Consider the following 14553-nt stretch of genomic DNA (forward strand, 5'->3'; position numbering starts at 1 on the left):
GGCTTGGATGCAAAGAAGTTCATTTTGGCAAGTAATCTTCACTACTGACTAAATTCAGTACTCCATTTGGTATATACAGATTCCTCATTATGCCTTTTGGTCTAAATTCTGGAAGTGAAGTATTTTGGCATGCAATGAAGCAATTTTTGGGGTTTTATCCATGTGCCATAATTGTGGATGTTTTATTTGTTGAAGGCAATGGAGAAGCAGAGCTTACAAAAACCTGAGGAAAGCTCTGGACAGAGCTTGTGAAGTGAACTTAAAGCTCAGTCCTCTGAAGTGCAAGTTCAGACTATCAGAAGTAACATATGTAGATCATTTATTTACTAGTACTGGCTTAAGACCTGGCCCATCCAAACAATCAACCATTCTTGAGATGCCAACTCCAGATAATGTCCAAGCCCTACAAGGTTTGTTTGGTATGGTTAACTATTTTTGCAAGTTTATACCCGACTTCAGTGAATTATCAGCACCTTTAAGAGAGCTGGCATGCAAAAATGTTGCCTGGTCATGCTTGGAACAGCACCAGAGATCATTTGATAACTTCAAACAGAAAATTGCCATCCCACTTACGTTGAGATACTGTGATGTTCATAAACTGGTAATTTTTTCATGTGATGCTTCAAAGTTTGGTCTTGGTGTAGTTATTCTTCAGGAGGGCAGACCTGTTGTCTATGCATCTAGCACTCTTACCCAAATTGAAATGCAGTATGCTCAGATTGAAAAGGAACTTTTGTCAACTGTGTTTATATGTTCGAAGTTCTATGATTATATTTATGGCTGAGCTATACAGATTGAGACTGATCATCAACCTCTAGTTATTATTTTCAAGAAGCCTATGCCTACAGCTCTAGCAAGACTACAAAGAATGATGCTCAGATTACAAAAATACAACTTCAAAACATTCTACACAAAAGACAAACTTCTTTATCTGGCTAATACCTTATCCAGATCACCCAGAAATACCACGGAACAGCTTGATGCAGAAAATTTTAACTTCGATGTCATGGAAGTGTGTAATTTTTCTACCATGAGACTAGATGAGCTGAGAGATCATACAGTGACTGATCCAGTTTTGCAAAAGCTCAACCACTTCATTAATGTCGGATGGCCATCTATGCAATCTTGTGTTCCACCAGAAGTGCAACCTTATTTTCCTTGCGGAGATGAAATGCTGATGGAAGATGGTATCATTTTCAAAGGTCACAAAGTTGTTGTTTCTACTTCCTTAAAACATGAGTATATTCAGATTTTACATCGTAGACACTCAGGTTCCGAATCTATCAAAAGAAGAGCGAGATGACTAGTATTTTTGCCTTCTCTGTCAAAAGACATTGATAAAGTGCTTTCATCTTGTTCAATATGGAATAGCACTAAGTTGCATTTGGAAAAGGAGCCACTTCAGCTAAGCCTAATTCCTGAACTACCTTGGTCAACAGTAGCCACTGACATATTTGAGTGGAGCAATCAGCATTACTTAGTCCTGGTAGACTCTTACTCGAACTGGTTTGAAATTGATTTGCTACCTAACCTAACATCTACTACTGTTATTACTAAGTTGAAATGTAATTTCTCAGTCCATGGTTGTCCACATAGCATTATCTCTGACAACAGTACCCAGTTTACCAGTCAATTATTTCAGAAATTTGCAAAAGTGTGGTACTTGATCCATATTACTAGCAGTCCGGAATACCCACAGTCAAACTGCCTGGCTGAACCTGCAGAACAGAGTGCAAAGCAATTGCTTGAGAGGTCAAAGCATGAAATACCAATATCTTTTTGACCTTACTCAATCTCAGGAATATACCCTGTGACAACCTACTTGGCTCATCTGCTCAGAGACTTCTATCTAGGCAAACTAGAACAATCTTGCTTATCAGTTCCAGCTTGTTGGTGCCTAATGCTAAAACAACAGAGCAATCAAAGCCCAACTGTTTAGAAAGTGATCTTTTTAGAAGTCCAGCTATGACAGAATAAGCAGATTTCTTCATCCATTGGAAAAAGGAGAGACAGTGAGGATGCAAATGGCGAAAGGCTTTGACCGGATTGGTCAAGTGACAGGTATATGTGCTGAGCCACAATCCTATTTAGTGGAATTTTAGGGTATAGAATACAGGAAAAAATGCAGGCATTTTATTCCTGTGTCAGAATCAATATCACAGAATCATACGTGTGATACATACTCTAGATCTCCGACCAATCCAGGCAATGTTCCTGTCGAAGAACATGTCTCAGTACATACTCCCATTCCTGATAACGTCCCAAGCTGAACATTCAGTAAAGACAGTCCCTATTGCTAGACCTAATTCTAATTTTTCTGTCACACGATCTGGTCGTATTTCTAGACCCAGTGTGAAATACACAGCAACTTGTACATGATTGTTTTATGTGTATGTAGTTTTGTATAATTGCATGGCAAAAGATCATTTCTGTACAATTGCATGTTAATTATTGTTGGCATTACTGTATGAGCTGTTTCTCAAAGAGGGAGGATGTAGAACAGAGTGTGTGTTGTAACTTTAAGAAGCATTTTCAAGTGTAGCCGAATGCAGGCATTAGTGCCATTTTGAGAGAACAGCCAGAGTGTGAGCATGTATGAGTGTAGTAGTCAGTCTGTCTACAAGTTTGTTTAAGTTAATAGGCCTCAGTCTAGATGTGTTTGTATAATAAAGCTGCTTGAACTGAACCCACAACTGTTTGTCTGTTTTGTCCTGACCAGATGAGCGACAGGAGCCTACCTCCACTAAATAACAGGTCACTAGCAGAGTCCCTTAAGGGTCCTTGCTAGGGTTGGTTCTCTTTCACATCTACTTCTCTGAGGTTAATGTTAATGGCAAAGGCCTTTGGCTGCTATGTTCACAGAAGATTATAAACTAGGTGCACTCATAGAATTCCCAGTGACAAAAATAGCCTCCAAGAAGGCCTGACACAGGCTAATAACCAGTGCCAGAGTCACTATCTAAACCTCAATGCCAAGAAGTGCATAATAGTCTCTTTTATAAAGACGTCCACCCCTGTAAATGATTATGTTGATAATATACCCTAAGGGGAGATGCAGTGGTCAGGGATATGGGAACATATGTAGACAGTGACTTGCCCTTTGATCAACATGTGTCTAATGTAGTCAGGAAATTTTTCTGTGTTATACAACTTATAAGCAAGGGTATGGCATCCTGGTCCAAAGATGTTATTGTTCCATTGTACTCAGTCCACATTAGAATGGTCATTGAGTACAATGTCCCCTTCAGTATGTACCTGACCAGGCATATGCAACAACTGGAACAACTGGAATTACTCACAAAAAGAATACTTAGTGCAGTCAACATGTTCTATGTGGCTGGCCTCATAGCCTTATCTTTATACTTGGTCTCCTATGGACTGCTTAACAGGCAATCTCTGCCGGGCCTGAAAAACATCTTTTGAGCTAGCGTTAATAGATGTGTTGCACTTTTGGAAAAAAAAAATAGCTTCAGAAACACTCAATCTAGGGATCTCAACCTTGGAGAGACAGGTATGCGTCTTGAGATTGCCCCTTCTCTGGAACAGGCTTCCCATTCATATGAAGCAAAGTTCTTCCCTACAGGTATTCAAATGCAATCTCCATCAGTACATAAGGAATAGTGAACTTACCCCAATCTGGGACCTATTTCCCTATTAGAAAAACAGAGCTTGTAAGTTCTTGACCGCCAATACCCAAGTTTTATATACCCTGCATAAAACTTAAAGGATCCAAAGTGGTCCATTACATTTGGGTAGCATCATAGCATGGCTAAGCCTTAAAAAGGCCCTTCAAGCCTTATGATCCTATGAAAAATTGACCCTTTTTTTCTAGAGCTATTGTTATGGTAAATACTTAACTCTTATTTAAGACACACTAACTGGTCCATTTTATCAAATTTCCTCTTCTTCCTGGTCAACATGAAGGTTTACCCTGGGAATAACTATGGTACTGAGTATTAGCAGGTAGAGTTCACCAGTATATGATCATAGCTAGTGTTACCAGATTTGTGACATGTCCAGTGGAAGGAGTTAACCATATTTTGCACTTTGGCTTCTGCTGCCAAAATACAGAAGGGCTATTCCCTACTGTGGTGGTTCTATCACATTTGAAATAAACCTACCTGATTTCATGGTTTTAGTGTCTCTGTACTGAAACTTTTTAGTTTTTGTATACAGAGCTTTACTAGGAAAAAACTTAACCCCATGCTTGGATCAAGATTTTGCCAGGTAATACAGCTGACTACATTTATTGATTAAAAAGACAATTTCAGAGGAGCAGCAGTCAGCCTTTCTCAGAACAGTTAAAACTGGGTAGATGACTTAAGGAATGATAATCATACAGAAGAGTTTGCCTTGCTCTGCTGGGACATCGACTTAACTATTTAGCCACCTGTGAATCATACATCACAGCAGGAATTCAGAATTAAATATTTTGGTAACACTATTTTATTGAATAGTAATAGTCAATCTTGATACGCAGCAAAAGAAAGGTGCATTGTGTATGTGTGGCTGCATATATATAGTTCTAGTGTGCTTCATTATAATATCTCCAAACCAGCTACCTCTCATTAGTTCAGTATAGATACCAAAGCATGGTAACAACAGATGCAGTTAATGCGACTAAAACAAACTCCCTAGCACAGCAGCACTTCAAAATGTAGCATAAATTAATTTAAAACATACTTTGTTGAATTTTGCTTTGTGCAAATATCAAAAACTCCAAGGATGTAGTATTCCTTATCTTCCCCATTTGTAAAACTTTCTGAATTTGATGACTTTAAATTCACTGAGGCTGTAACCAGGAAAACTAGATATCTGAAGTTCATCACAATTTCTGCAGATGGTGAGTGTCACTGAAATTTGGCTAGCTTATTTCCACCTGAAAAAAGAAAGGAACAGATATAATATACCTTAATTTATAATCCGGTAATCTTATAAACAAAGTATTTGTAAATGTTTGCAATGAAGAAAGAAGTATTGGTTAATTTCTAAACAGCATAAGGATATCATGGATACTTCCCTGCCATAGTGACTTACTTCTGGAACTAGTTATACACTGATAAAATGCATTAATAATATAACAGATTATAGTTTCCTCTTGGTAGGCAGATAACGAGTAATGCCATCTTTCCCAGGGAGTTGGCCAGTCAAATTATCACTGATTAAATAATCCATACCAGAGACTAGAAATTGTATTAGTCATGATTTGTATGTGGCCACTAGGCAAATGTCTGTACATGTTTGTGTAGTACTGATGTATGTCCATTCTTCTGGGGATGGCTATTTCCTGCCCTAGTCCTTCATGACACATTTCACATTCATACTTACCTCTTCTAGTGCTCTGTTTGTAATACCTTCTATTTTTTTAATGGAAGCTTGACCCATGACCATGGGCTTAATATGGATGGGTCTCTCAAAGGACAGCAGGTCAAAGACTGGTAAAGTTCAGATGACTGGAAACTGTAGTTGCTTTTTTTCTTAAAGTTGAAGGCACCTACCCCCCCTGCCCCCAACTCCCTACTGCAGGCAAAGACCTCCTTTGTACTCTCATTGTAACTAACCTCAAGATTGCCTACCTTTTTTGAAAAAAAAAAAGAAAGATGTGATAGAAAGTCCTGTTCAGGTGATTGAACACAAGCAAACAGTCTTTAATCAACTGCTCCTTAAGGAAATAAATGACTAGTTCCTGCCATGGGTCAAATGATAAGTTGATCTATCAAAATAGGAGGCAGTCTTTTAGCAAGCATTTTATTTTATAATTTGTCAGCTACATAAGTTGTCTGTTCCCATGGACCCTTTTCAGCCACAGCACTCATCTCCTTGGAAAGGTATATGGTCAGTTTAGTGTAATAATCAGCCAGAATATTTCTTTTTCACATGTAGAAGGAAACCAGAGTACAAATGGAAACCCAAGAATTTGTGAGGAAAAAAACTGTCTCCTCCAGACACAGTGACTAGAAGTCAAGATCAGTGAGCTACCATACTGTATCTGTTACAAGCAGACGGTAGTGCCTTTACTGCAGACAATGAAGGGAGGGACTCATAAAAGTTAAATTGCAGAATATAAATAACTGAAACAAAACAAGGTTCAGAATGATTAAGGAGATGAAAATTATGGTGGTGTATCTGCAAAGGCTTATATAAAGAACACGAAGTGAAGTAGTTAAGTGCATGTTCAGATTAGAAGCAGTTACAGTCAGCTTGGGAACAGATACCAAAATGCTGATCACTTTACTGATGTAGTGTGTCTTAACTCTGTATTACTGGGGGTGATTCATCTGACTGTTTGTCCCCACTGGCTTAATTACTCAATGCAACAAGTACAAGTTTTTTAATACTTTGAATGAAAAGTTTTATTGTTGAGTAACCCATGTGAGCTTTTCAACACAACCTATAGCATATATTATGAGCTACTCAAATTAAATATTTGTGCGTTCAGTGTTTTAATTAAAACAAGCTTACTGGCTGGCTTAATTGGCAACCCGTATTACTGTGGCTTGTTTAAGCATTATAGTACATGGTGGGACACAGCAGAGACAGAGCAGGTCCCATTCAGACTTTTCTCATTCAATACATTCAGATTTGTTCATTGCATTCAGTTATGCATTAAGGCTGTAACCAAGGTGACCTCTAGAAGCCATAGTGCAACTCACCTCAGAGATCTAATGGGTAGTACTTTTAAATGATTTTATTAAATATTTTGGTTGCTTCATTATATATTGTAAACAACAGTGTTCTTAATTCTGGAAAACCAAATCATGCTCCTGTGTCTGAATCTGATTCATGATAGAATCATTTAATTTTCTCTGAATGTCAGCTCAGATCTAAACCCCTGTGCAGGTATATGGTTTATCAAAGTTGTCAGATAATACTGATATATTCCAGGTATTTATTTATTTGCTTTCAAATATTACTTGTTTTTTTCCCTTTGGCCAGGTGAGTTAGTATGTTTGATGTTATATAGAAAGTTTAGTCCATTTAAATAAATGGTTATGTTTAAAGTAGATTCATGAATATTTAAGACAGCATTACTAAATAATACTGACATTAATGACTGTCTCCTGATGAACAGTAAATCTGCTTAAATATATATGTATAATTTCTTTTCTTGGGGCATTTTAACAGCGCTAGGTTTTTTTTTCTTATAAAAGCTTTAGCAATCTAAGTGAATGAGATAAATAATAAACATTTCACGTACTTATTTTGGATTTAATATGACTGAAGAAGTTACATCCCTAATTAGTGGCGCTATTACTACTGCCAGGTAATACTTCATGAGGGCAAATTCTTCCTCAGAATAAAGAAATTAATATACAGGCCAGGATTTAAGAAGGTATTGAAATGTGTACACCTTTGTGGTACGTTTTCCCAATTCAGCATTGCTTTAATACAGTGCTGCATAGTGCTCTAGCAGCAGCATCATGTAGGGCTGGCCCCATGGCCATGCTGAATGCTAATGAGGCAGTCCAGGCAAGAGACATATGCTAATTAACCATGTGCTCTCCACTGAAACTACTTCCAGGAGTACATATACATGCTAAGTAATCCAAGAAATTGCTTAGCAATGTAGATGAGCATGGCCACCCCCACCACATCCCAGTATTGAACATGGTCAAAAGGCTGTGTCCAACTACCAGCCCTGACCTTGCTACTGGGCTTGAGGGTGGGTAATCACTACATACCAGGAATAACATATACTTAAGTTCCTTAACAGCACTAACATCAGTATGGGACTCGGGGGGGGGGGGGTGAGTTACTAAACACCAGGGATGACATATAATTAATTGCCCTGATGGCACTGACAGTACTAAAGGGATCAGAGGTGGGGGGGATTCAGCAGTCACTGGGGCAGTACCATAAAAGCACTTTCGGTATTATAGAGGTTGGGGAGGGACACATTACTCACCAAGGCATACTAGATATGTGCCATAAGGGGACTACAATGATTACGAGAGTGAGCAGGAACCACAAGAGGGCAGACAGGTCAGCAAGAGTATAGAGACTGTGGTGGGCGTTTAGTACATTCGTGTTTGTGTACTTGTATTTGTGGGAGAGTGACTAGAGGGAATGCCACTGTCTGCATAAGCAGCAGGTTACTACAGTAATGTGCAGATCAGCAATGGTCCGTACACTGCAGTAGTAAATTTGATTCAGAGACATGCAAATTAAATGATAGAGGTTTTACCTTGTCTCGGCTAGCATGCCTCTAATTGACAAATTGTCACATCATGGAAACAGGGCCTTTTTAGCACAAGCCGTATGGCTCATGCTGGGCCCTTTAACAAATCTCTGTAACAAACTTATGCAGGCTTTAACTGTTCCCTCATATACTCTACATAACCACCTGTCTCTGAAAACTCTACATTTTAAGAGGAATGGAAATCATTAATGCTTAAAATAAGGTATTATTTGAGTATGGAATTTTTTTCTCAGCATGGGAGCATTTTTTGTTAGTTTTGTTTTAATCAAGTCACAATTTCTCTGTCAAGGATTAGTGAAATATACCCATTTTGCTTTAGTTTTTTATTAACTGAATTTTCTGCAGTTTATGCCTTTTTCCCAACTCCTTGCTCATTACAATCCCTTATTGTATGTGACAACCACCTCTAGAATTGTAACATTGTTGTTTAGATTACAACTTAAAATGTCATGCATACTCAGCTTAATGAATGAATATATCACTATTAAATATCCATTTACTGCCATAAAAGGATCTTGCTTTACTTCATAGTAACTGGTAACCTCTTCGCTGCAGCAGAGTCTTAATGACTTTTTTTGTCTGTGTGCTTTTTCTAGCCCTGTGCTTAATGACCACTGAGCCACTGTCTTGGCTTCCTATTCATTCCCCACTAATGTAAGAGCTCCAGTGCTCATTTGTTCTTCTTTCAGGTGAGAGACAAGAGCAGTCCATGGTACAGTGTCATTCAGGCATAGGTCCCTAACCACTCCTTTTTTTCTGGTAATGTAGAGACAATTTTCGCCATGGGATTCACCAATACTCCCCTGCACAAGAGTGAGCATACTCCCATGTGTGTCTTAGGTTCATAGGTTTATACTAGGCTATCTGCCCTAAGGCATTTATAAGCCTAGCCCAAAGTTTTGTGGCTTACGCCACCCCTTATGTTAAAAAATACTGTGCCCATTAGTTTGTTGTGCCTCTGTCCAGCAGTGACACAGAGATGATTCCCGGGGTAAACCTACGATCTCCCATCCACCGGTCAAGATTTCTCTTGAACAGAGCCAGCGAGGTGCTCTGCCTCACATGGGCCGGGATTTTATTCCACAGCATAGGGAGTCTCTGGGTGACAAATCTATCCCTCCAGCATGTCCTATTTATATCCGTGCTAAGGTTTAAGTCACTTGCTCTAGTGGATCTGGTAGATTTGGATTTTTTGAGGTGGAGCATGTCCATTAATTCCGGGTTGGACATGGCCTTGTATGTCAGGCACAGGTCACCTCTGAGCAGACGGTATGCGACTGAATAGAGCTGGAGTTTCTTCAGTCTGGCAGCATATGACAGATTTTGGAGTCCCTTTATCCTTTTGGTGAGGAACTTTTGGGGTCTCTCCAATTGCTGCAGGTGTCTTGCTAGTGCTACTAACATTTTGGCTTGGGATCCATGCTCATGTCCCTTCCAACATCTGCAACAATGCTTATTAGAAATTGTCCTCTGCCTACCCATGGAGAGGTACTGCAAATGGGGAGGGAATCATCAAATCCCTCCACCTGTGCAGGAATGTGGGGCAAAGAGCAGCACCTGTCCTGGCCCCCAACCTGGCTCTTCCAGTGGCCAGGTCAGTAAATGAACTCTGGTTATCTGGAGCACCATCCATCTGTGCCACAGAACTGGAGCAATTACTAAATTATTTGATTAGTTTTAGATAACATGGTCTTTATGAGATATGTAGAAAGACAGCCTGTAGTCCATGAACTGTTTGGCAAATTAACTTACTGTATGCAAAACTGTGCACTGCACAATCTGTGTTGTTAAGAATCTGTTTTGTAATTGTTCATCCATTGTCATAGAAATTGAAATTTTGCAAGCAACATCAGTCCAGTGTATTGGATAATGAAACAATGGTGGGATTAGGCTTGAGTGGTCAGAGGACAACTCACTCTTTGGCGAGAGATAGGGACCAGCCACTGCTGGATCACCTTCTGTTGGAAACCAACAGCAGGGCCGCATAAAAAATTAAAAAGATGCAGGTGGAAGTCCTGCATCACACACAATGGAAAATGGTGCATGTGTGGAATGTTAGTGAATGCCTGTTTCCTAGAAGAGAGGAGGAAAATAAAGATGGGCTTTATGAAGCAAATTTTTGAGTCCCACACTAATAAGACCCATTGATTCTATATATATATATTATATATATATATATATATATAGAGAGAGAGAGAGAGAGAGAGAGAGAGAGAAAGGCAGAGACAAAAAAAAAAATAAGGAATTGTGGATCAGTTACCAAAAAACATTTAAATAATTTATACATTTTGAATCAGTTTCATTAGAACCAGTGCAACTGCAATGCATACCTGTCAACTGTCCAGATTTTCCCAGAATTTCCAGATTTTTGCCTCTCATTTTGGTCTGTTCCTCATATAATTTCTTTTTTTTGGCAGACTGCTGAGGACAGAAGTCACAAAATAATGACATACATTTGAGTTTCAAACTTTGTGTCCTACAGGAAATACATGCTAACACAAATCCTGGTATTCTAACAACTTTCTAAGAGCAATATCTAATATCTATTCCTATGTTGGGGCCTTTGTCCCCCTATTAGTTTGGCTTTTCCAGCTTTATTGGTCTAAGAGATTGAGAGACATGCTGCAATGACATATTTTCACAGGCAATTTTATTTCTTTTTTTTTTTTGGAGTAGAGCACTGTTTTCCATAGACCTTTTCAAACTCAGCCTGGAAATAGAATTCAGTTAATTGACTTGCTCAGAGTCACACAGTTAGGCAATGGAGGCTAAGAGAATCAAACTTTGCACCAGTTGGCCAGAGAAAACAACATGGTAAGAGCTCCTTAATCCTTTAAGCCAACTGCCAGGCAGTAGTCCATGTTTTACACAGTATGTGAGTCAGACAGGCTTCACTAGAGAAAGTACTGATGCTGGAAAAGACTGACGATAAAAGAAGAAGGAGTGGCAGAACTAAGGTTTATAGACAGCATAACTGAAATAATGAATATACCCTTGAACAAACTAAGAAGTAATTCCTGATAAATGGGCATGGTGTGCAAAAGTATTTGAAGTCACAAAGACAGAGTCAACTAAACGAATGAACACCAGCAGCATCAGGAAACTGCTTGCATATTGCAAATGACTAGTACGGACAAGTACCATTGTGTACTGATCCAATTTCTGTCAATGCAGCAGCGAAATATGATGATTTCAAATATTAAAATGTATCACAGAGCACAGGAATGTTCATTACATCATATATTCTGCCTCAGAAGAGTTGTGCAACTACTTTGTAATACAATGCAATTAGGGGTATATAATAAAATGTGTGAACTCATCCACATCATCACAGTAATACAGGAAATAGTATGTGGGATAAGGAGTTGGCATGCAGCTTGTGTAGTGCATACACAATGTAAGTGTTCATATTGGCAAAATCAAGACACACAAGGCAGCCAAATGATGCTTGCACATATTTAACAAGCTGGCTATAGTTTTAATAGCAACCATAATATGTCCCATGATCTAGTGTACTACAAAACAAGTGGAAAAAAGAGAGACAGACACACATGCACACACACACACACACACACACACACACACACACGCACACACGCGCACACACTTGCCCGCTCATGATTGGCAGTGGATTTTTATGGTGCCAAGTTGCCAGCCCAACACCCAACCTTCAAAGAAGGCATGCCCATTCACGCACGCACCAACCTGCATGTCAACGTCACTTGACTGCGGGTAGAACATGCAGACTCCACACAGAAGGCGCTCCAGCCGAGAATCGAATGGGAGAATCTCTTGCTGTGAGGCAACAACGCTAACCGCTGCACCACCGCTGCAAGAACATATGTAATTATATTATAGTAATACAGTACAACAGTACTAAGGAGAACAACAAATATCAAACAGTAGCATGTCATGATTGCATTTACTTAGGATAATCTCTGTACTGCAGTTCTGTTATCCTCACTTGCCCCTTCTCTATACATGGTGCACACTGTACTGAAATCAGCTGTCTCAGGACCTCTGTCCATTTATCTTGGTAATCTGCTCCTAGGTTTATAGATAAACCCTAAGTAGAATTAATACTGCATTTTACTGTACATATGTCTGCATCTAAACACTTGTATGTTGCATAGTATTACAAACATATCCCTGATTTTATTAATTCAATCAAATGTGTAATTTCAGCATGCTCATTGCTAAATAATAATTCTTAAGGAAAATAACTCTGTGTATGTATATACATCTGCTGTACCGATGAGTATATATTGTCAGTCTTCATAGGTTTAGTTTACCAAAAGAGCATTTGTTTTGTCAAGTGTGTATTTGTCAAATGTACATACTGTTGAAGGTTGTGTGTCAGGGCTGGTAACTCGGCACGTAAAAATCCACTACCAAACATTAGCGGACCGGAGTTCCGCTGTGGCGACCCCTAACCGGGATAAGCCGAAAGACACAACAACAACAACATACTGCATAAAGTGCCAAGTTCTCATGTCTGCCTACTTTGACTATATTTGCTTGTAACTTAATTTTAAAATCCATATATAGGTAACAAGATAGGTCTACTTTATCACAACTGCTTTTTCATTATGTCTGTGTGTGTGTGTGTGTGTGTGTGTGTGTGTGTGTGTGTGTGTGTGTGTGTGTGTGCATGCATGTATGTCTCTCTCTCTCTATATATATATATATATATATATATATATATATAAAATTATATTGAATAGTTGAAATAAACAATGATCACAACACTATGTGCCCAAACACTCTACACTAAAGCAAAAGTTATTCAAATGCAAACACAATCTACACTCCAACAACCCCCCTCTCACTCCCTCAGAACAAAGATTCAAACACTAGCAGGTCACACCATACACACCAATGAACATGCAAAATGTAAAGTAGCATTTCATGCAAGGAATAACCACCTCCACGCCTCCACAGCTTTATATATATATATATATATATATATATATATATATATATATATATATCAAGTTTCAGATTGCACAAAAAGGAATCATAATTTCCGGTACATAACAGTGCTACACAGACAAAACCAACAAACTTTCCTCAATCTGCTGTACCAATTTGCCAGAAATATCATCACTTGTGCCATTGATCAATGGTGCACAGATCAGCAAGACTTGATGAGTTGACATAAACAGAACATACTGGAGAGACAGGTACGTCTCCCAGAGATTGCCGCTGCTGTGAAATAAACTTCCAGTTCATGTGAAGCAGAGCTCCTCAATGACCCTATTTAAGAGTAACCTGGACAAATGGATGGCTCACTGCAAATTCACCCTGGAGGTGGCACTCATGTCTCTCATGAACAAGGGTAGTCAGTGCTGATTTGTAAAGTATACCCATCTAACCAAGAACAATTAGGGTAACCCAGGATTAACATGGCTAGGCTTATAAAGGCTCTTGGTTCTGTATCATTTCATAGATGCTATGTTTGAGTGAATGAAAAACAGCAGGTACAAATGACTGAACGTACATTTGACTGAAAAAACAATTCACCAAAAAAATTCTTTACGACATATATGCCATAAAAAGATTTTATGTAGGGAGGCATACATCCCCCCATACCCCCCTTAGTTGTATATTTTAACTCTATGGTCTCATACCTGTGGAGAAAAAAAACATATCTTGTCTATTGTAATGTGCTGACTTTCTGTATTTTATAATGTTATGAACTTCTGTATTTTATACTATGTACTGGAGCTTTTCTCCTCAGGTCTCCACTGAAAAAGGGCCACAAGCCCAGCTGGACCAACCCAGTTAACAAACAATAAATAAATATAGTGAAAAAGTGCTAGAGCTCACACACAAACATCAACAAATTTGGGGTTGCAGCATGACATTGAACATTGCCAATCCATGCAAAATCTTCTGAATTATGTTCCTCAGCTCCCGTGATAAAAAAAAAAATATCAGAAATACCCTCTATAGACTTTCAGAATCTTGAGCCCATAAAGTGGAAAGGCTAAAACCTCGAACACCCAGAAGCACGAAGTTCAGAATCGCGACTTCTATACTAAACACACACACCACACACATACATGTACACATACCTTCCTCCCCACAAACAAACACACAACCCAATCCTATGTACAAACAGGGGGAGGCTGCACCCCCCCGAACCCCACAGCCCCCCACACCCCCCTACGTAAATATACTAACTCTATGGTTGCACTACATACACAAACACACAAAACACCGTCACACAAGCTACATCCCCCTCATGCGCACACACACACACACACACACACACACACCACAGTAACAAAACACACTAACACACTTCAGCCCCTACCCAAAACCCTTAAAACATAAAACACTTACATGAA

The 14553-nt window shown here is 39.0% G+C and overlaps 1 protein-coding gene across 2 annotated transcripts in view; it reads right to left on the minus strand.

The window, feature by feature from the left end:
• Positions 1 to 14553, minus strand: part of LOC122798561 — a 1002482-nt gene that overhangs the window by 607532 nt on the left and 380397 nt on the right. For both annotated transcript variants that reach the window (XM_044067615.1, XM_044067614.1), the window contains exon 2: positions 4684 to 4879. In XM_044067615.1, coding sequence (XP_043923550.1) covers positions 4684 to 4826 — 143 coding nt within the window. In that variant the 5' untranslated portion in view covers positions 4827 to 4879. The remainder of the gene's footprint in view (positions 1 to 4683; positions 4880 to 14553) is intronic.

This window comes from Protopterus annectens, chromosome 3.part1 (assembly GCF_019279795.1).
Source record: "Protopterus annectens isolate FY-2018-M chromosome 3.part1, PAN1.0, whole genome shotgun sequence".
Taxonomy (NCBI): Eukaryota; Metazoa; Chordata; order Ceratodontiformes; family Protopteridae; genus Protopterus; species Protopterus annectens.